The sequence below is a fragment of the Salvelinus sp. IW2-2015 genome, linkage group LG36, assembly GCF_002910315.2.
Source record: "Salvelinus sp. IW2-2015 linkage group LG36, ASM291031v2, whole genome shotgun sequence".
Taxonomy (NCBI): domain Eukaryota; kingdom Metazoa; phylum Chordata; class Actinopteri; order Salmoniformes; family Salmonidae; genus Salvelinus; species Salvelinus sp. IW2-2015.
The window spans coordinates 21700932-21726804 of NC_036875.1; the positions used below are offsets into that span (position 1 = coordinate 21700932).

General features: G+C 44.3%; 1 protein-coding gene across 1 annotated transcript in view; it reads left to right on the forward strand.

Annotated features, from left to right (window-relative positions):
- Positions 1-24418, forward strand: part of col4a1 (collagen, type IV, alpha 1) — a 69386-nt gene extending 44968 nt beyond the window's left edge. Inside the window, exons 19-48 of the mRNA XM_023981084.2 lie at positions 1803-1863; positions 8171-8206; positions 8344-8490; positions 8658-8744; positions 8885-8968; positions 9205-9275; positions 9701-9892; positions 10011-10179; positions 10371-10463; positions 10561-10763; positions 10856-11288; positions 11513-11602; positions 11705-11857; positions 11985-12083; positions 17536-17625; positions 17840-17979; positions 18167-18293; positions 18483-18563; positions 18732-18830; positions 19071-19307; positions 19403-19536; positions 19641-19713; positions 19805-19876; positions 20067-20195; positions 20421-20519; positions 20676-20888; positions 20973-21150; positions 21279-21393; positions 21517-21689; positions 21789-24418. Coding sequence (XP_023836852.1) covers positions 1803-1863; positions 8171-8206; positions 8344-8490; positions 8658-8744; positions 8885-8968; positions 9205-9275; positions 9701-9892; positions 10011-10179; positions 10371-10463; positions 10561-10763; positions 10856-11288; positions 11513-11602; positions 11705-11857; positions 11985-12083; positions 17536-17625; positions 17840-17979; positions 18167-18293; positions 18483-18563; positions 18732-18830; positions 19071-19307; positions 19403-19536; positions 19641-19713; positions 19805-19876; positions 20067-20195; positions 20421-20519; positions 20676-20888; positions 20973-21150; positions 21279-21393; positions 21517-21689; positions 21789-21870 — 3960 coding nt within the window. The 3' untranslated portion in view covers positions 21871-24418. The remainder of the gene's footprint in view (positions 1-1802; positions 1864-8170; positions 8207-8343; positions 8491-8657; positions 8745-8884; positions 8969-9204; positions 9276-9700; positions 9893-10010; positions 10180-10370; positions 10464-10560; positions 10764-10855; positions 11289-11512; positions 11603-11704; positions 11858-11984; positions 12084-17535; positions 17626-17839; positions 17980-18166; positions 18294-18482; positions 18564-18731; positions 18831-19070; positions 19308-19402; positions 19537-19640; positions 19714-19804; positions 19877-20066; positions 20196-20420; positions 20520-20675; positions 20889-20972; positions 21151-21278; positions 21394-21516; positions 21690-21788) is intronic.
- Positions 24419-25873: the final 1455 nt, after the last annotated feature.

Genomic DNA, 25873 nt, shown 5'->3' on the forward strand with positions numbered 1-25873 from the left:
GGTCCCTAGGGCATCTGGTTCCTCCAGAGAAGAGAAAGAAAGAGAGAAGGAGAGAATTAGAGAGAGCCAAGATTTTCAAAATGTTCATAAATGACAAGCATGGTCAAATAATAATCAGGAATAAAAGTCAGTTGGCTTTTCATAGCCGATCATTAAGAGTTGAACAGGTAGGGGTTCCATAACAGCAGGCAGAACAGTTGAAACTGGAACAGCAGCAAGGCCAGGTGGACTGGGGACAGCAAGGAGTCATCTGCCGGTTTGCCGTGACGTATGGTCCTAGGGCTCAGGTTCTCCGAGAGAGAGAAAGAAAGAGAGAACGAGAGAATTGAGAGAGCATACTTAAATTCACACAGGACACTGGATAAGATAGGAGAAGTACTCCAGGTATAACCAACTGACCCTAGCCCCCCGACACATAAACTACTGCAGCATAAATACTGGAGGCTGAGACAGGAGGGGTCAGGAGACACTGTGGCCCCATCCGATGATACCCCGGACAGGGCCAAACAGGAAGGATATAACCCCACCCACTCTGCCAAAGCACAGCCCCCACACCACTAGAGGGATATCTTCAACCACCAACTTACAATCCTGAGACAAGGCGAGTATAGCCCACAAAGATCTCCACCACAGCACAAACCAAGGGGGGGCGCCAACCCAGACAGGAAGATCACGTCAGTAACTCAACCCACTCAAGTGACGCAYCCCTCCTAGGGACGGCATGAAAGAGCACCAGTAAGCCAGTGACTCAGCCCCTGTAATAGGRTTAGGGGCAGAGAATCCCAGTGTAATGACATTTTATTGTCATTACACAGAAAGACAACAAAGTAAAAAAAATTAACATCCATTGCGAATGACAACAGTTCCTCTCTCAATTTGAAAAATCTTTCCAACAATCTCCCTCGATAACCATCAAGCCTCAATATGAAATAGGACATTGTCATGCTCTGATCCCATATCTCCATATAGTGGGTGTATCATACAATGCATCCATATGGTAGAGGGATACACATWMATTTTTTWAATTTCACCTTTATGGCCTTCAATGTAGGCCAGTTGAGAACATAACTAGAGTGAAGAGGCCTGCCCGCCGTCCCGTGATAGATGGAGCCCCATCTTTGCAAAAGCTCACCACTCGATCCCATGAAATCAGTTTTTCGTCACTATAGCACTCTGCGTCTCGGCCCACACAGCTAACGTCCATTTGGAGAGCATATGGTGGGGAGTTTGAGTCGTTCAGTCAGTTTCCTCTTTATTGCTAGCTATAGCATCAATTTTTAGTTCCACAGTGTTATCTTACAAATGTATTGATGTGAGTTTCTGTTCCTCTGCCCCCCCCACACATTGTTTTCACCATATCAATTGCGGCCGGTAATATCAAAATATCTTCAATAGTGTGTGGTTTCATAGCATTGCAGGCTTAGCCATTCACCGTGGTAATGATTCAAGGGCAACGGTCAAGTGCGGCATTCTCCCACAATCTAAGGGCGCTGTCTCGTTGTATTTTTACTTTTAGATTTGAATACGTTTCATATCAGGCAACCCCTAGTTTAGGAACCTCTGCTCTGTTCGCTCTCTCTGTAAACGTGCTTAACAGTCTCAGCACCTCTAACTTTTGTACATTTAGGTGCAGTTCCCTTTTTTACCACCAGATGTCACCATACAGTCTTTGAAAGTGAAATGAGACCAACAGAGTGCTGAGCATCAGCATTATTCTTAAATAGTGTAGTAATATATGAGTCTGGTATGCAGGGCGATGGACATTTTGTATTTGTATACATTTTGTTTTCTGTGATTTTAAGGTTGATAGTGCWCCTGGCTCTCCCGGCCCCCCTGGTCTCCCGGGCTTACAAGGAGAAAGAGGTACAGTGCACCCCACCACCACCCTTTYATAAAAACTACACTGTTTATGTTATCACACCAGCATCCATAGAAGAATGCACACTAAGGTTCTATGTAGGACTTATGTACCACCAACTGTCAATTTTTATTTTATTATTATTATATTTATTTTTTTAAKGGGTGGATCAGCTTAATATTGCGGAAAGAATGTTGCTTTCAATGTAATTGTCTGCATCATTTCCAATCCCCCATATGTTTTTGGTAAATATATATATCCATACACGCATGCATACATATACACATATATACATACACATACCTATATAGACATACATACTTTTTTAAAGAATATACCTTTATTATTAGTCCCCGCAAACCCTACCACCGATCCCCCAATTGGAGTAAACTAATAAACACTTCTGCTTTTACCTTCAATTTATACATCTTATACATATTTTACAGACACAGTCTACTTTACAATAGTTCTCTCTTGTTTGTTCTTAGTCCTTCTATTTGGCTTCCTATTTCCTATTTTCTGATGTCCATCCAGTTTGATTTCTATTTGTAACTTGCTATTTCACAAAAGTTCCGAACCTATATACATTTTTACAGATCCCGTATGCTTTACATTGTTTATCTTGTTATTAGTCCACCCTTCAGCTCCATTCAACCCCTCCCATCTATCTCTCAACATCATCCATTTCGGATTTCTATTTGCCATATATTTTTAACTGTGCTGTGATGCTTCACAAAATAATTGAACCTTCCTATTCTCATAGCTTCTACAGATTGTAAATTAAAAATAAAACATTTTGCTAAAATAATTATTATATTATTGATTGATTGACTATGGCTTTTCAAATCACCCAGTATTGCTATCTGTAGCGTTAGTTCTAGGCAAATGTTGCAATTCTTCAGCCATTCCTGGACCTGTGACAAAAACGAGCTACATATGGACAATACAAAATAAATGATCTAATCAAATCAAATTTCAAAATGTATTTATATAGCCCTTCGTACATCAGCTGATATCTCAAAGTGCTGTACAGAAACCTAGCCTAAAACCCCAACAGCAAGCAATGCAGGTGTAGAAGCACGGTGGCTAGGAAAAACTCCCTAGAAAGGCCAAAACCTAGGAAGAAACCTAGAAGGAACCAGGCTATGAGGGGTGGCCAGTCCTCTTCTGGCTGTGCCGGGTGGAGATTATAAACAGAACATTGCCAAGATGTTCAAATGTTCATAAATGACCAGCACGGTCAAATAATAATAATCACAGTAGTTGTCGAGTGCAGCAAAGTCAGCACCTCAGGAGTAAATGTCAGTTGGCTTTTCATAGCCCGATCATTAAGAGTATCTCTACCGCTCCTGCGGTCCTTAGAGAGTTGAAACAGCAGTCTGGGACAGGTAGCACGTCGCGGTGAACAGGTCAGGGTTCCATAGCCGCAGGCAGAACAGTTGAAACTGAGCAGCAGCACGACCAGGTGGACTGGGGACAGCAAGGAGTCATCATGCCAGGTCGTCCTGAGGCATGGTCCTAGGGCTCAGGTCTCCGAAGAGAGAGAAAGAAAGAGAGAATTAGAGAGAGCATACTTACATTCACACGGACACCGGATAAGACAGGAGAAGTACTCCAGATATAACAAAACTGACCCTAGCCCCCGACACATAAACTACTGCAGCATAAGACTGGAGGCTGAGACAGGAGGGGTCAGGGACACTGTGGCCCCATCCGATGATACCCCGGACAGGCCAAACAGGAAGGATATATCCCCACCCACTTTGCCAAAGCACAGCCCCACACCAATAGAGGGATATCTTCAACACCAACTTACCATCCTGAGACAAGGCCGAGTATAGCCCACAAAGATCTCCGCCACGGCACAAACCAAGGGGGGCGCCAACCCAGACAGGAAGATCACGTCAGTGACTCAACCACTCAAGTGACGCACCCCTCCTAGGGACGGCATGAAAGAGCACCAGTAAGCCAGTGACTCAGCCCCTGTAATAGGGTTAGAGGCAGAGAATCCCAGTGGAGAGAGGGGAACCGGCCAGGCAGAGACAGCAAGGGCGGTTCGTTGCTCCAGAGCCTTTCCGTTCACCTTCACACTCCTGGGCCAGACTACACTCAATCATATGACCCACTGAAGAGATGAGTCTTCAGTAAAGACTTAAAAGTTGAGACAGAGTCTGCGTCTCTCACATGGGTAGGCAGACCATTCCATAAAAATGGAGATCTATAGGAGAAAGCCCTGCCTCAGCTGTTTGCTTAGAAATTCTAGGGACAATTAGGAGGCTGCGTCTTGTGACCGTAGCGTACGTGTGGGTATGTACGGCAGGACCAACTCGGAAAGATAGTTGGGAGCAAGCCCATGTAACGCTTTGTAGGTTACAGTAAAACCTGTGTGTAGGAGGCTAGCACTGGAGTAATATGATCAAATTTTTTGGTTCTAGTCGGGATTCTAGCAGCCGTATTTAGCACTTTATTTAGTGCTTTATCCGGGTACCGGAAAGTAGAGCATTGCAGTAGTCCAAACTAGAAGTAACAAAAGCATGGACCAATTTCTCTGCATCATTTTTGGACAGAACATTTCTGATTTTTGCAATGTTACGTAGATGGAAAAAGCTGTCCTTGAAACAGGCTTGATATGTTCGTCAAAAGAGAGATCAGGGTCCAGAGTAACGCCGAGGTCCTTCAGTTTTATTTGAGACGACTTTAAACCATCAAGATTAATTGTCAGATTCAACAGAAGATCTCTTTTTTCTTGGGACCTAGAACCAAGCATCTCTGTTTTGTCCGAGTTTAAAAGTAGAACATTTTCAGCCATCCACTTCCTTATGTCTGAAACACAGGCTTCTAGCGAGGGGAATTTTGGGGATTCACCATGTTTCATTGAAATGTACAGCTGTGTGTCATCCGCATAGCAGTGAAAGTTAACATTATGTTTTCGAATGACATCTCCAAGAGGTAAAATATATAGTGAAAACAATAGTGGTCCCAAAACGGAACCTTGAGGAACACTGAAATGTACAGTTGATTTGTCAGAGGACAAACCATTCACAGAGAAACTGATATCTTTCCGACAGATAAGCTCTAAACCAGGCCAGAACTTGTCCGTGTAGACCAATTTGGGATTCCAATCTCTCCAAAGAAATGTGGTGATCGATGGTATCAAAGGCAGCACTAAGGTCTAGTAGCACGAGGACAGAGGCAGAGCCTCGGTCTGACGCCATTAAAAGGTCATTTACCACCTTCACAAGTGCAGTCTCTAGTGCTATGATGGGGTCTAAAATCAGACTGAAGCATTTCGTATACATTGTTTCTCTTCAGGAAGGCAGTGGATTGCTGCGCAACAGCTTTTTCTAACATTTTTGAGAGGAATGGAAGATTCGATATAGGCCGATAGTTTTTTATATTTTCTGGGTCAAGGTTTGGCTTTTTCAAGAGAGGCTTTATTACTGCCTTTTAGTGAGTTTGGTATGTTCAACATAGGAGGGCCAAGCACATGAAGCAGCTTTTAAGTAGTTTAGTTGGAATAGGGTCCAGTATGCAGCTTGAAGGTTTAGAGGCCATGATTATTTTCATCATTGTGTCAAGAGATATAGTACTAAACACTTGAGTGTCTCTCTTGATCCTAGGTCCTGGCAGAGTTGTGCAGACTCAGGACAGCTGAGCTTTGGAGGAATACGCAGATTTAAAGAGGAGTCCGTAATTTGCTTTCTAATGATCTGATCTTTTCCTCAAAGAAGTTCATGAATGTATTACTGCTGAGTGAAAGCCATCCTCACTTGGGGAATGCTGCTTTTTAGTTAGCTTTGCGACAGTATCAAAAATAAATTTAGGATTGTTCTTATTTTCCTCAATTAAGTTTGAAGAATAGGATGATCGAGAGCAGTGAGGGCTCTCCGATACTGCACGGTACTGTCTTTCCAAGCTAGTCGGAAGACTTCCAGTTTGGTGTGGCGCCATTTCCCTTCCAAATTTCTGGAAGCTTGCTTCACAGCTCGGGTATTTTCTGTATACCAGGGAGCTAGTTTCTTATGACAAATGTTTTTAGTTTTTAGGGGTGCAACTGCATCTAGGGTATTGCGCAATGTTAAATTAGTTCCTCAGTTAGGTGGTTAACTGATTTTTGTCCTCTGACGTCCTTAGGTAGGCAGAAGGAGTCTGGAAGGGCATCAAGGAATCTTTGTGTTGTCTGAGAATTTATAGCACAACTTTTGATGCTCCTTGGTTGGGGTCTGAGCAGATTATTTGTTGCGATTGCAAACGTAATAAAATGGTGGTCCGATAGTCCAGGATTATGAGGAAAACATTAAGATCTACAACATTTATTCCATGGGACAAAACTAGGTCAGAGTATGACTGGCAGTGAGTAGGTCCAGAGACATGTTGGACAAAACCCACTGAGTCGATGATGGCTCCGAAAGCCTTTTGGAGTGGGTCTGTGGACTTTTCCATGTGAATATTAAATCACCAAAAATTAGAATATTATCTGCTATGACTACAAGGTCGATAGGAATTCAGGGAACTCAGTGAGGAACGCTGTATATGGCCCAGGTGGCCTGTAAACAGTAGCTATAAAAAGTGATTGAGTAGGCTGCATAGATTTCATGACTAGAAGCTCAAAAGACGAAAACGTCTTTTTTTTTGTTGGTAAATTGAAATGATTGCCTCTCACAGCAGAATCTGCAGAGCTGGGAAGATTGTATCCCCATATATATATAACATTCTATTAGTTGCAAGAATTTTGTATAGTAATTTAAATTGAAAATTTGAAGTTTTGAATCCCGGCGTTGTTTTGCGTATCAATTCATAACCATGTGCCATGGAATGGGTACATCGAAAATCTCTTACCAACTATTTTGCAATTTATATGGCACAGCTGTCAGTTTTTTGTCCTTAAATGAAATTGGTATATGCTTTTATTTATCACACTTTTCTTTAACCATTTATGTTCTTTAATACAGGGCCGACATACAGTTCCTTACTTTTTTCCCTTCTACCCTTCTTCCATTTTTTGTGGTAATGCTGCAATTAATTGGTTGTAATTTTGAGTAGAGCAGACATTTCCATATGTCTGTGTTAGCTGCATGTGTGACATAACTCCACCAGTCCTATTTATGATATCATTCACTAAAAGTATACCTTTTTTTTCTTCTTCGATAAATACCGTTTTTTTAATCAATTAGTATATTTGAATTTAACCACAATATTTGTTGTCTATTTGTTCCGTCCTTTCAGGTGGATTGAACTGAAATTGCAACCAACTTTCTAAGGCTTGTTTAAAAAATGAAGATATTTTGGAGATTATTTCCTTTTCAAAACAACCGAAAGTGACAGGTGTAATCTGAATAAAGGGGAAAGGCCCTTCTTGAACATAGGATGAGGCATTCGTACCCTTGACTAGAGACCAGTTTGGATTTAAGTATAACTTTTGTATGACTGATGCCTTTAGTGAGAGGTCTAATGCTTTAATATTTAATCATTTCTGCCCTCCGAAATCATATTCGTTATATAAATAGGCCCCTTTTAATTTTATCTGGCTTGCCGTTCCAAATAAAATGGAATATTTTTTGTTCATATAATTTAAAAAGCAGGTCACAGGTGTAGCAATGGCAAAACCATAAGCAAATAGGTAAACTGTGATATAACTAAAGAGTTAATCAGGGTGATTTTTCCACACAATAGACAGGTTTTTCCTTTCCATGGTAGCAAGATCTTATCTATTTTTGCTAACTTTCTATAAAAATTATTGGAGTGAGTCATTTCTTTCTTTTGGGATTTGTATACCGAGTATGTCCACATCTCCGTCAGACCATTTAATTGGTAAACTACATGGTAATGTAAAATGGTGAATTTTTTGTGATCCAATACGTAATATGGTACATTTATCATAATTTGGTTTTAATCCAGAGAGGATAGCAAAAGTATCTAGATCCTCTAAGAGGCCGTGGAGAGACTAATTGTGGTTTTAAAAGAAAACATGAATCATCAGCGTACAATGACACCTTAGTTTTTAAGCCACGGATTTCTAATCCTCTAATATTATTGTTTGATCTAATCTTAACAGCTAACATTTCGATGGCAATAATAAATAGATATGCCGATAGTGGACAACCATGTTTTACTCCTCTAGATAGTTTAAAACTTTCTGAGATGTAGCCATTATTTACTATTTTACACCTRGGGTTACTATACATAAYTTTAACCCATTTTATAAGAGATTCCCCAAAATTGAAATATTCTAGACATTTATATATAAACTCCAGTCGTACTTTATCAAAAGCCTTTTCAAAATCAGCTGTCAATTTTTCCTCTGTCTGAAAGGTTTCCCTGGTCTTCAAGGAGACCTTGGTCCACCAGGTAAGAGAACAAAAACACACCCATCAAGTGATCAGTGCATTCTTTGAAACTTGGTCATATTTTACATCCTCTCTGTCATGTAGTGTTAGTTGACGTCCCCAAACCTCACTGTGTGCCTCCTCTGTGGTGTATCTTAGGCAGGCTTATTGAAGGACCTCCCGGAGAGAAGGGCCAACCAGGAGAGATCGGTCAGAAGGGAGACAGSGGTGCAGATGGGGACTCTCTCACAGGAAAGCCTGGACAAGATGGATCCATCGGACCCCCTGGACCTCCCGGACCTCCTGGTAGGTACACTTTACAMATTCATAGTGTGACCTTTGTCATTCTGGGGTCATGTAGCTGRTTATACATATATCACCGGAGTCTTTTAGGTGCCCCAGTGTTACCTGAGATGTCTCTCACTTTTACCACCTCTCTCWGTATGTGTGTGTGTGTTGTGCTTTCTGTATAGGTGATGAGCCATGTGATCCAGCCCTTGAGAAGGGACCACCCGGGCCCCCCGGCCCACCAGGACTACAGGGAGAGTTGGGACAGAAAGGTAAGGAGAGGAGATGGTGAGACTTGGTCATTTCATATRGTGCAGTTGAGAAGTTGACTTTGTTAGCGAGACATCTCCTCCCACGCCGTCACCTACCTGTTATTTCTATACTGTAAACTTGTATTGCGTTGTACCTTCAGGTGATCAGGGAGACACGTGTGTGCAGTGTGAAGCCTTCGGCCCCCCTGGACTCCCTGGTCCACAGGGGCCTAAAGGACTGCAAGGTGAGGTGACCCACACTATTGAATGAATCATAAATTGAGATGACATATACAGCATTGAAACCTTTTGGTGCCATTGATTTCAACAAGTGATTGGCGCTAAGGTTGAGTTCCACATCTTCAGCCTGTATCTCAGGTTAAGATCCTGACCCTAGGGCCTATATTAACCCGCCTCCAYACTCTTTTCTATGAGATGGTGTTGATGTGTTTGATTGAGAGGTGTGGTTCGTCTCCTGTAGGATATCCTGGAGCAGCAGGCACTAAAGGAGACAAGGGCCTGCCTGGAGCTACTGGGCCTGATGGAAGCCCTGTGAGTTATCTTCATCACATTACTCATTCCTCTAATAGAACATGATGAAGACCATTACGGTGGAAATGTTGCATCACTATAGCTCCATGAAGATCAAGATCCTTATTTGTGTGTAACAAGTAGTCAGAGGACGTTCACATTTCAAGTTTTATTCATCRTATGTACAGGATACACCGTCCAACGAAATGCTGACTTCCAGGTACCTTCTCGACAATGCAACAGCAATTAGAAATAATAAAAGATAAGAATACGAACATAAAGTAAATGGCTGAGTAGAATAGAATACATTTTTTAGCATAAGTGTAATACAGGAAGGCACAATTTATAGTGCAATATTGACACGTCATTGTTATGTTTGTTTGTCGAGTAGTTTTCTAATAACATAGATTGTTGATGGATCCTGCTGTCTCTTCTCCTCTCCTCAGGGTAATTACGGTACTCCTGGGTTGATAGGGGCTCCAGGAGCCCATGGTGAGCCTGGGGATATCTACGTGGCTCCAGGGCTGAAGGGTGACAAAGGAGGGTCTGGCTTCGTGGGCACACGAGGACTGCCAGGTGTGGATGGACTGCCAGGGAAAGCTGGACTACCAGGCCTGCCCGGACCCAAAGGAGAACCTGTAAGTGTGTGCACACATGCGTGGGTGTGTTTCAGCCATCACTTTAAAGCTTGCAGCATCTACACTCATACAGTGATGTAGTCACTCATCCCTCTCTATCTCTGATCTCTGCCTACAGGCCCGAGATGGCATCAAGGGGGACCGTGGTCTGGATGGGGAACATGGGATCACTGGACCCCCAGGAGAGAGGGGTCCTCCTGGTGTACCAGGGTTTGGCCGGCATGGGGAGCCTGGAGAGAAGGGTACATCTGGCCAAGGAGGCCGACCTGGAATCCCTGGACAACCAGGTGGGTGTGCAGCTGCAGATGAAGCTATAGATGCAGCTTAACACATACAYACATRCATACATACATACATACATACATACATACATACATACATACATACATACATACATACATACATACATACATACATACATACATTCAGGTATAAGGAGCCTATGACCATGTGTATCTGCTCTCTCCCTACGTGTCAGGAGTGAAAGGTGAACCAGGAAAAGGTGTGAGTTCACCTGGACCCCAGGGCACCCCTGGACCTCGAGGAGAATCTGGCATACGTGGACTACAAGGTGAGGATCAGCTTTGAGTTTATATGTATTGGTATAGCTTATGGTAGGCTATGGCCCTGCACAGCTCATCATGAACATCTTCTCCATCCCTACCCAGGTGACCGAGGACCTCATGGAGACCCAGGAATTCCAGGATTCCCAGGACAGAAAGGTGACACAGGTGCACCTGGCATGGGATTCTCAGGACCACCTGGGCCTAAAGGATATTCTGGAGCTCCAGGAGCCACTGGGTTGCCAGGAGAGCCTGGAAGACCTGGACAGGATGGTTTCTCTGGAAAACCAGGCACACCTGGTTCAAAGGTGGGTGTTTTATATGTGTGTCTTTGCTTYACTTCCTGTTGTTTCAAACTCCACAACCAACCAATCAACCAATCTTCTACTGTCTACTCTAGGGTGAGCCAGGTAGGGGTCTACCTGGACCTAAAGGTGCTCAGGGTCCTGCCGGAGTGACCGGTTTCCCTGGAGAGAAAGGCAACCTTGGTCTAGCTGGTATTCCTGGACAAGAGGGACACACAGGACCACCTGGMGCTCAGGGCATCAAAGGTGACCACGGCCCCCCTGGTCAGCATGGTGGAACTGGACCCCCTGGACCCCCTGGAGCAGGAGAACCTGGTGCCCCTGGACCCATGGGACCCCCTGGAGAGTCAGGCCTCTTCGGTCATGATGGTGTGAAGGGTGATAAGGGTTTGCCTGGTTCTCCTGGTCTGGACATGCCCGGCCCTCAGGGAGAGAAGGGAGACTCAGGATTACCTGGACTTTCTGGTTCCAAAGGGTTTCCAGGACGACCAGGCCCCGCCGGCAGAGATGGATTCCCTGGGGGGGCAGGTGAGACTGACATGCCTCAGAACAGTGTAGGAGGTCTGATGTAAATGGAAGGACATCGACACTTGTTGACTGGACAGGTCTTTGTTGATTGCTGTTGAATTGAATGAGCATTTGGTGAAATTGAGAAGCTTTGACCTTCAATACTTTGTAAGCTCTGACCTTCAATACTCAGATCTTTTTCCATTCCATTTTCATTTATTTGTTGATGTGTGTGTGTTTCCCAGGCCCCAAGGGAGAGATGGGAGTCATGGGAACACCCGGAACACCAGGATATCAGGGTCCTTCTGGGAACCCTGGAAGTTCAGGACTGAGAGGTGAGACAGTAGAACTACAGCCTCTGCACTTCTAGAATACCCATCAGTGTGTTTTACACCACTATACTATTACATCTCTCACAACTAATTTCTTTCTCTCAGGTGACCCTGGTATCTCTGGGCCAAGGGGGGAGTTCGGTGAGCCTGGACCCAAAGGAGAGAGGGGAGAACCAGGTCTCCAGGGCCCTGCTGGCAACATGACTGACGTTGACATGGAGCACATGAAGGGCGAGAAAGGAGACCTCGGAGATCCAGGTATACAACATGAACATGGCCCATCCTACTGCACTGTATGTCTGTGTCAGATGATTAGTTCAAATGGTRTTTTCAAACAGTCACTGTGAATAGTTTAGTTGTGCTAAATCCCACTTTTTCTCATGAGGTGACACTGGATACACGGGAGAGAAGGGTTATCCAGGACAGCCTGGAGTACCTGGTATGCCAGGAAAGGATGGAGAGACCGGTACACCTGGTCAACCAGGTTAGTCACCTGCGTAGGCTTCGCACCACCCCTCGGTTTATCGGGAATGGTCCAAAATTGTATACTACCTAGTCTGAAAGTATGTATTTGTCTTGCACTATATATACACTGCCTTCAGAAAGAATTCATGACCCTTGATTTATTCCACATTTTGTTGTGTTACAGCCCGAATTTAAAATGGATTAAATATATTTTTTTCTTACCCATCTACACACAATATCCCATAATGACAAAGTGAAAACATGTTTTTTGACATTTTAGCAAATTTATTAAAAATGAAATACAGAAATATCTCATGTACATAAGTATTCACACCACTTTGCTATGATGAAATTTAGCTCAGGTGCATCAAATTTTCTTTGATCATCCTTGAGATGTCGCTACAACTTGATTGGAGTCCACCTGGGGCCAATTAAAATGTTTGGACAGGATTTAGAAAGAAACACACCTTTCTATATAAGGYCCCACGGTTGACAGTGCATGTCAGAGCAGAAACTATACCATTAAGTCCAAGAAACTGTCAGTATAGCTGCAAGATAGATGTGTGATTAGTGTTTAACATTTCCAAGAGCACAGTGGTGTCCATGGAAAAAATATGGAACCACCCAGACTCTGCCTAGAACAGTCTCTACAGCACTTCACCAATCTGGGCTTTATGGGAGAGTGGTCAGATGGAAGCCACTCCTGAGAAAAAGGCATGACAGCACGCCTGGAGTTTGCAAAAAGGCATGTGAAAGACTCAGGCAAAAAGATAATGAGGTTTGATGAGACCCAAATTGAAATCTTTGGTCTGAATGCAAAGCATTATATCTGGAGAAAACCAGGCACAGCTCATCACTGGTCTAACACACGCACGAGGAGGCTAAAACAGACTTTCCTCCGTCGCGACGTCCCTCTAAGGCCCTTGCTAGCCCCGGCCTGCTAGCTGTCTGAATCGCCGTGTCTCCAGCCAGCCCAGCCACTCACTGGACCACTATGATCACTCGGCTACGCATGCCTCTCCCTAATATCAATATGCCTTGTCCATTACTGTCCTGGTTAGTGATTATTGTCTTATTTCACTGTAGAGCCTCTAGCCCTGCTCAATATGCCTTAACCAACCATTTAGTTCCACATATGCGGTGACATCACCTTGTTTAAACGTCTCTAGAGACAATATTTCTCTCATCATTACTCAATGCCTAGGTTTACCTCCAATGTACTCACATCCTACCATACCTTTGTCTGTACATTATGCCTTGAATCTATTCTATTGCRCCCAGAAACCTGCTCCTTTTACTCTCTGTTCCAAACGTACTAGACGACCAGTTCTTATAGCCTTTAGCCATACCCTTATCCTACTCCTCCTCTGTTCCTCTGGTGATGTAGAGGTTAACCCWGGCCCTGCAGTGCCTAGCTCCACTCCTATTCCCCAGATGCTCTCATTTGTTGACTTCTTTAACTGTAAAAGCCTTGGTTTCATGCATGTTAACATTAGAAGCCTCCTCCCTAAGTTAGTTTTATTCACTGCTTTAGCACACTGCCAACCCGGATGTCCTAGACGTGTCTGAATCCTGGCTTAGGAAGACCACCAAAAACCCAGAAATGTCCATCCCTAACTATAACATTTTCTGACAAGATAGAACTGCCAAAGGGGGCGGTGTTGCAATCTACTGCAGAGATAGCCTGCAGAGTTCTGTCTTACTATCCTGGTCTGTACCCAAACAATTTGAGCTTCTACCCAATCCACCTTTCCAGAAACAAGTCTCTGCCCCCAGCTGTGCCCTGGACACCATATGTGAATTGATTGCCCCCAATCTATTTTCAGAGCTCGTGCTGCTAGGTGACCTAAACTGGGACATGCTTAACACCCCGGCCATCCTACAATCTAAGCTTGATGCCCTTAGTCTCACACAAATTGTCAATGAACCCACCAGGTACAACCCCAAATCCGTAAACACAGAAAGGTGGATAGATAATGTGGTTTGACGAGACCCAAATTGAAATCTTTGGTCTGAATGCAAAGCATTATATCTGGAGAAAACCAGGCAAACACAGAAAGGTGGATAGATATCATCCTGACCAACTTGCCCTCCAAATACATCTGCTGTTTTCAACCAGGATCTCAGCGATCACTGCCTCATTGCCTGCATCCGTAATGGGTCTGCGGTCAAACGACCACCCCTCATCACTGTCAAACGCTCCCTAAAACACATCAGCGAGCAGGCCTTTCTAATTGACCTGGCCCGGGTAACCTGGAAGGATATTGACCTCATCCCGTCAGTAGAGGATGCCTGGTTATTCTATAAAAGTGCCTTCCTCACCATCTTAAATAAGCATGCCCATTCAATTAAAAAGAAAAACCAGGAACAGATATAGCCTTTATTTCTCTCCAGACCTGACTGTCCTTGACCAGCACAAAAACATCCTGTGACGTTCTGCATTAGCATCGAATAGCCCCCGTGATATGCAACTTTTCAGGGAAGTTAGGAACCAATATACACAGGCAGTAAGGAAAGCTAAGGCTAGCTTTTTCAAACAGAAATTTGCATCCTGTAGTACTAACTCAAAAAAGTTCTGGGACACTGTAAAGTCCATGGAGAATAAGAGCACCTCCTCCCAGCTGCCCACTGCACTGAGGCTAGGAAACACTGTCACCACCGATAAATCCACTATAATTGAGAATTGCAATAAGCATTTTTCTACGGCTGGCCATGCTTTCCACCTGGCTACCCCAAACCCGGTCAACAGCCCTGCACCCCCCACAGCAACTTGCCCAAGCCTCCCCCATTTCTCCTTCACCCAAATCCAGATAGCTGATGTTCTGAAAGAGCTGCAAAATCTGGACCCCTACAAATCAGCCGGGCTAGACAATCTGGACCCTCACTTTCTAAAATGATCTGCTTAATTTGTTGCAACCCCTATTACTATTACTAGCCTATTACCTCTCTTTCGTATCGTCTGAGATTCCCAAAGACTGGAAAGCTGCCGTGGTCATCCAACTCTTCAAAGGGGGAGACACTCTTGAACCAAACTGATACAGACCTATATCGATCCTACCCTGCCTTTCTAAGGTCTTCGAAAGCCAAGTTAACAAACAGATTACCCAACATTTAGAATCCCACCGTACCTTCTCCGCTATGCAACCTGGTTTCAGAGCTGGTCATGGGTGCACCTCAGCCACGCTCAAGCCACGCCTAAACGATATCATAACCGCCATCGATAAGAGACATTACTGTGCAGCCGTATTCATCGACTTGGCCAAGGCTTTCGACTCTGTCAATCACCACATTCTTATCGGCAGACTCAACAGCCTTGGCTTCTCAAATGATTGCCTCGCCTGGTTCACCAACTACTTCTCTGATAGAGTTCAGTGTGTCAAATCGGAGGGCCTGTTGTCCGGACTTCTGGCAKTCTCTATGGGGGTGCCACAGGGTTCAGTTCTCGGGCCGACTCTCTTCTCTGTATACATCAATGATGTCGCTCTTGCTGCTGGTGATTCTCTGATCCACCTCTACGCAGACGACACCATTCTGTATACCTCTGGCCCTTCTTTGGACACTGTGTTAACTAACCTCCAGATGAGCCTCGCTGCCATACAACTCTCATTCCGTGGCCTCCAACTGCTCTTAAATGCAAGTAAAACTAAATGGATGCTCTTCGACCGATCACTGCCCGCACCTGCCCGCCCGTCCAGCATCACTACTCTGGACGGTTCTGACTTAGAATATGTGGACAACTACAAATACCTAGGTGTCTGGTTAGACTGTAAACTCTCCTTCCATACTCACATTAAGCATCTCCAATCCAAAATAAAAATCTAGAATCGGCTTCCTATTTCGCAATAAAGCATCCTTCACTCATGCTGCCAAACATACCCTCGTTAAACTGACCATCCTACCGATCCTCGACTTCGGCGATGTCATTTACAAAATAGCCTCCAACACTCTACTCAACAAATTGGATGCAGTCTATCACAGTGCTATCTGTTTTGTCACCAAGCCCCATATACTACCCACCACTGCGACCTGTACGCTCTCGTTGGCTGGCCCTTGCTTCATACTCGTCGCTAAACCCACTGGCTACAGTTCATCTACAAGTCTCTGCTAGGTAAAGCCCCGCCTTATCTCAGGTCACTGGTCACCATAGCAGCACCCACCCGTAGCACGCGCTCCAGCAGGTATATCTCACTGTCACCYCCAAAGCCAATTCTTCCTTTGGCAGCCTTTCCTTCCAGTTCTCTGCTGCCAATGACTGGAACGAACGGCCTTAATCACTGAAGCTGGAGACTCATATCTCCCTCACTAGCTTTAAGCGCCAGCTGTCAGAGCAGCTCACAGATCACTGCACCTGTACATAGCCCATCTGTAAATAGCCCATTCAACTACCTCATCACCATACTGTATTTATTTATTTATCTTGCTCCTTTGCACCCCAGTATCTCTACTTCCACTTTCATCTTCTGCACATCTACCATTCCAGTGTTTAATTGCTATATTGTAATTACTTCGCCACCATGACCTATTTATTACCTTACCTCCCTCATCCTACCTCATTTGCACACACTGTATATAGACTTTTTATACTGTATTATTGACTGTATGTTCGGTTATTCCATGTGTAACTCTGTCTTGTTGTAKGTGTCGAACTGCTTTGCTTTATCTTGGCCATTTCGCTGTTGTAAATGAGAACTTGTTCTCAACTAGCCTACCTGGTTAAATAAAGGTGAAATAAAAATAAAAAACACCATCCCTATTGTGAAGCATGGTGGTGGCAGCATCATGCTATGGGCATACTTTTCAGTGGCAGGGAATGAGAGACTGGTAAGGATAGAGGGAACAATGAATGGAGCCAAATGCAGGCAAATAGTTGATGAGAACCTTYTTTGGCGTGCCAATAACCTTAGACTGGGAAGATTTATGTTCCAACAGGACAATGACCCCAAGCATACAGCCAAAGCAATGCTGGAATGCCTTCAGAACAAGAATGTGAAAGTCCTTGAGAGACCCTGCCAAAGCCGATACTTAAATCCCATTGTAAATCTGAGGAAAGACTTGAAGTTAGCTGGGGAGGGGCGATGAACAGCAAACTTAACAGAGTTTAAGATTCAGGAAGGAAGAATGGGAGAAAATCCCCAAATCAGATACAGAAATACCCAAGACGACTCAAAGCTGTAATCGCCACCAAAGGTGGTTCTACAAAGCATTGACGTGTGTCAATACTTATGTAAATCAGATATGTATTTAATTTAAAATAAATTTGCTAAAATTACTAGAAACATTCTCACTTTGTCATTATGGGGTACTGTGTGTAAATGGGTGAGGAAAAATAATCTATGAATAATTTTGAATTTATGGAATAAGTCGAGGGGTATGAATACTTTCTGAAGGAGCTGTAGATTGGGTATTGGGACACAGTCAATGTGGTGAAGAAATGAAATTCTCTTTCAGACACTATGATTCTTGTTTCTCAGGTGATAAAGGAGACACAGGTTTTCCTGGAGAGCCCGGCAGTATTGGATATCCTGGAAATAAAGGAGGCATTGGCGAAATGGGATATCCAGGTAAGAAAACAACACAATCCTTTCACTGACAAGAACAGACATCATCCTTTAAATAGAACATCCACTCAGATCTGTTTGCTACGCCCAAGAAAAAAGTGTAAATTGTGGAAGTGTCAAGTCTAAGGCTAAGATATGCTAACTGGCCTACTGGTCTTAATGCGCTTCAGTTCTGGTTAAATTGGTTCTAACCGGGTTCTCCTGTATGGTTCCACAGGTTCTGTAGGTACGAAGGGTGATAAAGGCATTGTGGGCACACCGGGTCATCCAGGGTTCAGGGGTACAGAGGGGGTGAAGGGAGACAAGGGACACACCGGTCTGCCAGGTGTTGGAGTACCAGGACCCCCTGGAGAGAAGGTAAGCTACTTACTACCACTTATTGTGTGTTTGTGTGTCTGCTACAGTACATACATTTTTGTAATTAGATGCCACTCACAGTCTGTTTTTTTCTTTCTTTCAATCAATCTTTCTATGCTCTTCTTTTCTATTCGTTTTCCCCCTCCATCTATCTCTCCATCCCTGTGTTTTTCTCTCTCTCTCTCAGGGTCAGTTGGGTCTGCCTGGTTTCCCTGGTAACGCAGGAGAGAAGGGTCAGAAGGGAGGAATGGGAGTGCCCGGGATGCCAGGAACACCAGGAACCAAGGGAGACACTGGACACATCGGTTACCAAGGTGAGGCTCCGGTCTCCATGGCCACAATTACTCCTGTTCGACCTGACTGATTGATTAGTTGGTTGATTTTATTTTGGGTTTAAAAATAAGCATTATTTGGTACATAGAATTTTTGATAATCTCACAAACCCAGAGATGTGTTTTGTTGCTTGGCAACCTCTAAACCCAGGTGTGTGTTGTAATGTGCAGGTCAGCCGGGTCAGCCAGGAGAGAAGGGTATTGGTGGGCTTCCCGGGTCACCAGGAGAGCCAGGCCAAACAGGTCGACCAGGTAAGTACTCTAACAGATGGAACACAGTAACAATGCATCAGGTTCCTTTCAGTACAATATGACAGCTAGTCAAGAAGCTTACCCCTGAATCATTTCCCAAGTGTACATACTGTAGCTACTATACCCCAGCGGGTAGAGAGACACCCAGGTAACTGTATTGTTTCCTAGGTGAGCCTGGTCTGCAGGGTCCACCAGGTACAACCGGAGAGAAAGGAGTGTCAGGAGTGGACGGCATACCTGGATCATCAGGAGAGAGAGGAGACACAGGTGAGTTACCTCTCCTGACCTTGAAGATGATCAGGTGTGTTTATCATCTTCTAAACCGCTTGTAAACCACATGGTTTTATGATTTGTGCTATATTTCTATTAGAAGCCCCACATTTGACTGTCTCCATATCAACTCATGTACTGTGGATCCAAACAGTTCATTGACAGCGCAGGCAGGTGAAGTGTTTCCAGTCATGGCCTAGAGTTTTAGCAACTCTGTTCTCTGTGTTTCTCCTACAGGTTTACCCGGCAGGGGCTTCTCAGGGACACCAGGGTCATCTGGGGATAAAGGTGACAAAGGCTCTCCAGGTTTCCCAGGCTCTCCAGGTATCCCGGGTATCCCAGGGACCAGGGGAGACAAGGGTACGCCAGGCTTCGAGGGTTCCCATGGCCAGCCAGGAGAACGGGGTCTCCCAGGACCCGCCATGGAGGGGCCCAAAGGAGACCAAGGCCTGCCAGGAAAGCCTGGAGAACCAGGTACTGTATGCCACACACCCGAGTCTTGCTGTAATGTACATTCGGATACATATGACCATCCTCTCATTATCCTCCTCTTCTCATCCCCATCTCAGGTACCAGTGGTGCTCCAGGTCCTGCTGGTGTTCCAGGCAGCGTGGGGGGGAAGGGAAACAAAGGGGACCAGGGTGAACCAGGAGTACATGGGGAGCAGGGTTTCAAAGGAGATCAAGGATACCCTGGACTTTCTGTAGGTCACTTCCTGTTGCTCACTGACCGATCCATGTCAGTCTAGACTGTTTATCATGACACTTGACTAGTGTCCACCATCTGACTGGTGTGTATGTGTTACAGGGTCAAGCTGGCCTTCCAGGTGTTGATGGACTGAAGGGAGAGATGGGACTGCAGGGAGTGCCTGGTTTCCCAGGTGAGTGGTGCAGCTGATTTAGATGGTGTATACAGTGTGTGTATGAGTCTGTGGTTCTGTTGGTTTTGTGGCTAAATCTCCTATCTTGCAGGGACAAAGGGTGAATTCGGAGTGGTTGGATTCAAAGGAGAGCTGGGGGACAGAGGATTCCCAGGAGACAAAGGTGAAAGGAAGAGAAACATAACCGCCATTAAACCGAATCACTTAGTGCTTGTTTCACTGTGAAAAGCTCTCCTGAGCTTATATAGCATCGAACACCTATATTATTACTGTGCGAATGTTATGAGTATATGAATTCTGATATGTTTCATTACCTGAAATGGTATTAATCGTCCTTCCCTTCCTCCTTTCAGGTAATGATGGTCCCCCTGGTCCTCCTGGCCCCCACACCTTCATCAAGGGAGACAGCGGCTTCCCTGGTAATCAGGGCCCTCAGGGGCCTGTGGGGCCCTCGGGTATCCCTGGGCTGAAAGGACAGCAAGGTGAGAGTCCGCACCTCTCTGATTCAGAGGGGTTGGGTTAAATGCGGAAGACACATATCAGTTGCATGCAATCAGTGGTACATCTGACTAGGTATCCCCTTTTTTCAAACCATCCTATTTACAATGAGCCAATCTATTATGACCAAACATCAGCTCTGATCACCCTGTAATATTGYACCCCTCTCATTCATTGTTCTCTTTCTCTCTCCTCCCTCTGTCTCCCAGGTGTGACAGGTATTCAGGGTATTAAAGGTGATGAGGGGAACCCAGGGTTTAATGGTCTCCCCGGCGCCAAGGGAGAACCAGGCTTGCTTGGTCCCTCAGGTGAGTCACACCCCCTTTGTCCAGTTAATAGCCACACTGAAAAGGTCACTACACTGCATGTAGAATAGAATGTCTGATCATTCTAGATGTACTATTTATATCTTGGGGTTATTCTCAGAAAACGTTCCATTTGACGTTTGTCTCTCCTACCTATAGGACCCAGAGGGTACCCTGGACCCCCAGGACCTGACGGTGTTCCGGGTCAGGTGGGTCCTCCTGGCCCCTCCTCCATGGAACATGGTTTCCTGGTAACCAGGCACAGCCAATCGGTGGAGGTTCCACGTTGTCCTGAGGGAACGTCAGTGATCTATGATGGATATTCCCTACTCTACGTTCAGGGCAACGAGCGCTCCCACGGCCAGGACCTGGGTAAGCTAGAGAGGGAGGGGAGGTACTGTAGATGAGGCTATCTTGTGATTCAGATCAGCATCACACTAAACTACTTGTGTGTAGGTACGGCTGGTAGCTGTCTAAGGAAGTTCAGTCCCATGCCCTTCCTCTTCTGTAACATCAACAACGTCTGTAACTTTGCCTCCCGTAACGACTACTCCTATTGGCTCACCTCCCCTGAGCCCATGCCAATGAACATGGCCCCTATCACTGGCCAGAGCATCAAGCCCTTCATTAGCAGGTGTGTGGGTTCCTTGTTTCTATATGTGGTGCATTTGGCCCTTGCAATGATGGCAGTATATGTTTGTGTACTCACCTGGGGTATGTGTGTGTGACTGTCTGTGTATTGACCTCAGTCTATACCTCCAGGTGTTCAGTGTGTGAGGCTCCTGCCATGGTGATAGCAGTGCACAGTCAGAACATCATGATCCCATCATGCCCCAATGGCTGGGACTCACTCTGGATTGGCTACTCCTTCGTCATGGTGAGAGAAACACAACTCGTATTGCAACGTCATACCTAGTGTACTTATCTGTACTTGCTTTGATGAGCTTACCAATGTTTTTGTTTGCATATCCTTAACCCCCATGTCTTTCTCTCTGTGCAGCACACAAGTGCAGGTGCTGAGGGCTCTGGACAGGCACTGGCATCTCCTGGCTCCTGTCTAGAGGAGTTCCGTGGCGCTCCGTTCATCGAGTGTCACGGCCGTGGAACCTGCAACTACTACGCCAACTCCTACAGCTTCTGGCTGGCCACCATTGAGGACGAGGAGATGTTTACGTAAGTTTACTCCCTTTTTCTCTCTCTTTTCCTCTCTCATCAGAGCTCTGACATGGTCTTGATTGAATGGAGGGATTGACTGATGTTGTCTGGTTCCAGGAAACCTGTGCCCACCACACAAAAGGCAGGAAATCTCCGGAGTAACATTAGCCGTTGCCAGGTGTGCATGAAGAGGACATAGGCCCTACTCCCTGACCTCTCTGTGACCCTTAACCACCCACCACAACCCCTGACCCCACCCAGTCCGACGGTCCGTGGCGTGACTTCGTGTTATTGACCAAAGGATGGTGCTATTTCACTGCGTGTGTGAGAGGAACAGACAGACACACTGTGAAACAGAACAAAAAAAACACCCAGAAAGATTGATGAAAGAACAAAACACACAGTCAGAGGAGGCTGGTGGGCGTAGCTATAGGAGTACAGGGTCATTGGAATGGAATAATGGAATGGAGTAAAGTAAGCGTTTCATATATGTTTGATACCGTTCCATTTATTCCATTTCAACCATTGCAATGAGTCACTCCTCCTATAKCTCCTCCTACCAGCCTTCTCTGACACACCAGAGACCAAACCATAAGATCAACTGGCCCTACGCTCCATCATGCAGAACACTTTACTAACATTTTCACAACGTTTCTCTAGCGAATGTCGCCCAGTTTACGACTGCACTGAGTACATCCCGCCCCCCTCCCCATTAGTAAACTGGCGTCCATTTTGAAAGGGGGTGTTTGTGTAAGTCAGGTGCTATTGAAACTAATCTACTTGCCTTATTCCAGTACAGTATGTTTGTATTTTCACTCAATGCCACTGACTTTCAGCTCTGAGTTAGTTATATATATTGTTATTGTTCCTCACTTTTATTTTTGTAATAACACAATACTAATGTAAGGATGGGAGTTACCACTGGTTACAGATGCTTGTCATGCTGAGACATCACTGTAAGTTAAGGGCTCTATTCAATCTATCATGGAAGTTCATCGTTACAGCATGATTGAAAATTCAAAGGCAATGTTCCCACATTAGCAGATACTACATACACAGTAAACGCTGCATACGTCGGCTCAATCAGAAATGACCTTTACATTTATATCATGCAATCTGTAACGCTTCAGCGACGCAGATTGAATAGAGCCCTAATGGTTGCTAGCATGCATGCATAGCGATGGTTCTGTTGTAAATATATAACTTTTCTTTTTCCTTCCTAAAATAACAGCCACCATAATCTCTTCAGGTATTTACATATTAATTTGTGTTATTTCAATTTGTATTTATTTGAGTAAATGTAGAGCTCGAGTGGATTTGAGTTGCCAAAGAACCATAATCAATGTGACTAAAGAAAGTACAGTATGTTATTCTGTTCCAACCTGACCTCGGCACTTATAGTTCTAATACTAGGTTTAATGTTACATGCTACAGTTAGCATACATCAGTCCTGCCGCTATAGGCCAACACCCTCAGTGCCTTATCTGTCAGTATGCAGAACAGTAACATAGTGGTGGCAGCATCACTGATAGTGTTTTATTTCATTGGAGCGCATCACACACATCACATAAGGCTGCTGAGGGGAGGACCGATCATAATAATTAATGTTAATGGAATGGTATCAAACACATGGAAAACATCTGTTCGATACCATTCCATTGATTACGTTCCAGCCATTACTATGAGCCTGTCCTCTTCAATGAAGGTGCCGCCCGCATCACACACACACTTGCGCATCTACACCCTGTCAGTACGAGCGGGAACATTGACACAGCTTGTCATCTGTAGTGTGCAGAGGGTGTGTGTGTTGTCACAAGCCGAAAGAGTTTTCACACACGGACCTGTTGACAGAAGAAGTTCATGGCTTGTAGTTTGTGTGCAGAGCAATCCTTAAGACAGCGAGTCGTCAAACACTCGTCAGTTCACTTGGCCACTCAATCTACTCTGTGTGCATCAATAGTTCTGTGTAATGTACGTTTCCTGAATACGTCCTTCACATTATTTTGTGTGTTGAAGCTTATTAATCAAATGCTAGAACCCAAAGAAAGACATGTATACACACCTATGTGTACTCTTATTCTTACTCTGATATACTTGATCATGCCTCCTGCAATAATTAGCTAGATATATTTMGATTTTCTATTTTGGTCAAAGACAGAGAAGGATATATTTATGACTAAGTGCTTTTACATATTCCTGGGTATTTTGAATCTACTTTTCAAGCTCCCTTTTAAAATGTATATTCCCTACTGCTCTGTTTGGCACTTGTCCCTAATCTACTACATGAATCCTACCCTGCTGCTCCCCCTTTTGTCTGAGGGTGAACGCAAAAACGCAAAAACCCTAGAACCAAGACTCTCCTGTCCAAGCCCAGAATTAGTTGAGTACTAAATTATTGAGATGGAAGAAATAAAGCTTCCAAACCTCACAAACTACTTGTAACCGGCAATCATTCATAGGTTTGCTCCAATCAAAGCCTTTTGAAAGTAAAAGGCTCTTATCATTAGTAGACTGAACTCAAAACGTTTTTGTTTTATTATTCTTCAGAAAATGCTCATTCATACATACAATATTAGTAGCACTTGTTGAGGAATACGTCTGAGTTCAGTGGCAAATTTTGCATGAGAGTTCTTGGTTGTAGTCCCTAGCTCATGATTAACCAACCGACTAAATGTTTTTCCAACTATTCTTCTCACCTCCCAGTCCCCATACTGTGTAAATCATACAATAAAATGATTTGTATAAAATATGGTGTGTAATCATAACTGTCTCCTGTTGGTGGCAGCGGTGGGATACAGTCACTGTTGGGGAGCCCAACAGCCTAAATCAATTTCAATGTTTTCTGTCTATTGTGTTGTATATGTAAAAGCTCTGTGATATACTATAGTAGTAGTCTCATCCACTAGAGGGAAAACTCAGTCCACTGTAGTGAAGCCATATTCACTTAATTTCCACCTTGCCATTTTAGTCATTCAGCAGATGATATTACCCAGAGTGAAGATCGTCGAGACTACAATGCAGCCGAGCAACCAATATCAAGTAGGCCCAACAATCAACTTGGATGTTCACCTTGAGTGTGTTTCTCCCTGCTTCCAGTGGCAGAGTATGCACCGCCACATCGGGGATGGCAGCCTCTACATCAGCACTTTTCCTAGGCCCGAGGCCAACAAACCCACTCACCCCAGGCTGCTAAACATTAACGGATCAATGCACTCCGGGGAGAGAGGGAGCACGATAACCTCCCCTTCATCTCTCCGCCTCTTGTTTTTCATCCCTTACTGGAATCCTACCCCCTTGTTTCCTCTGCTGTCACCAGCAGCCCAATAAAAACATGTTGCGCTTGACCAATGACCAAGAAGTGTAAACAGAGACTGAGGTAACCCAGGTCGAGCAGAGAATATAGGCTCCTATTATGTCCTCATCCATAAGCAATGTCCAGCCCCTTAAAACCTCTTGGCGCACGGATCCCTTTTAACAGGATCATTTTCGTAAACAACCGCTGAATTGCAGAGCGCCAAATTAAAAAATAATTACTAAAAATATTTATTTTCATGAAATCACAAGTGAAATATACCAAAACACAGCTTATCTTGTTGTTAATCCACCTATCGTGTCAGATTTTGAAAATATGCTTTACAGCGAAAGCAATCCAAGCGTTTGTGAGTTTATCGATCACTAGACAAAACATTACGAAAAGCTAGCAGCAATGTAGATTGGTCACGAAAGTCAGAAAAGCAATAAAATGATTCACTTAACTTTTATGATCTTCGGATGTTTGCACTCACGAGACTCCCAGTTACACAATAAATGTTCCTTTTGTTCGATAAATATTATTTTTATATCCAAAAACCTCCATTTGGTTGGTGCGTTATGTTCAGAAATCAACAGGCTCGAGCGGTCATGAAGGGCAGACGAAAATTCCAAATAGTATCCGTAAAGTTCGTAGAAACATGTCAAACGTTTTTTATAATCAATCCTCAGGTTGTTTTTAACATAAATAATCGATAATATTTCAACCGGACGGTAAACTATTCAATAAAAGAGATAAAGAAAATGTCTAGCTACAACTTTCGCGCACATGAACTAATCGAAGGACATTCAGCTATCCACTGATGCGTTTTGATAAATCTCGCTCATTTTTCTGAATAAAAGCTTGAAACTATGTCTAAAGACTGTTCACACCCTGTGGAAGCCATTGCAAA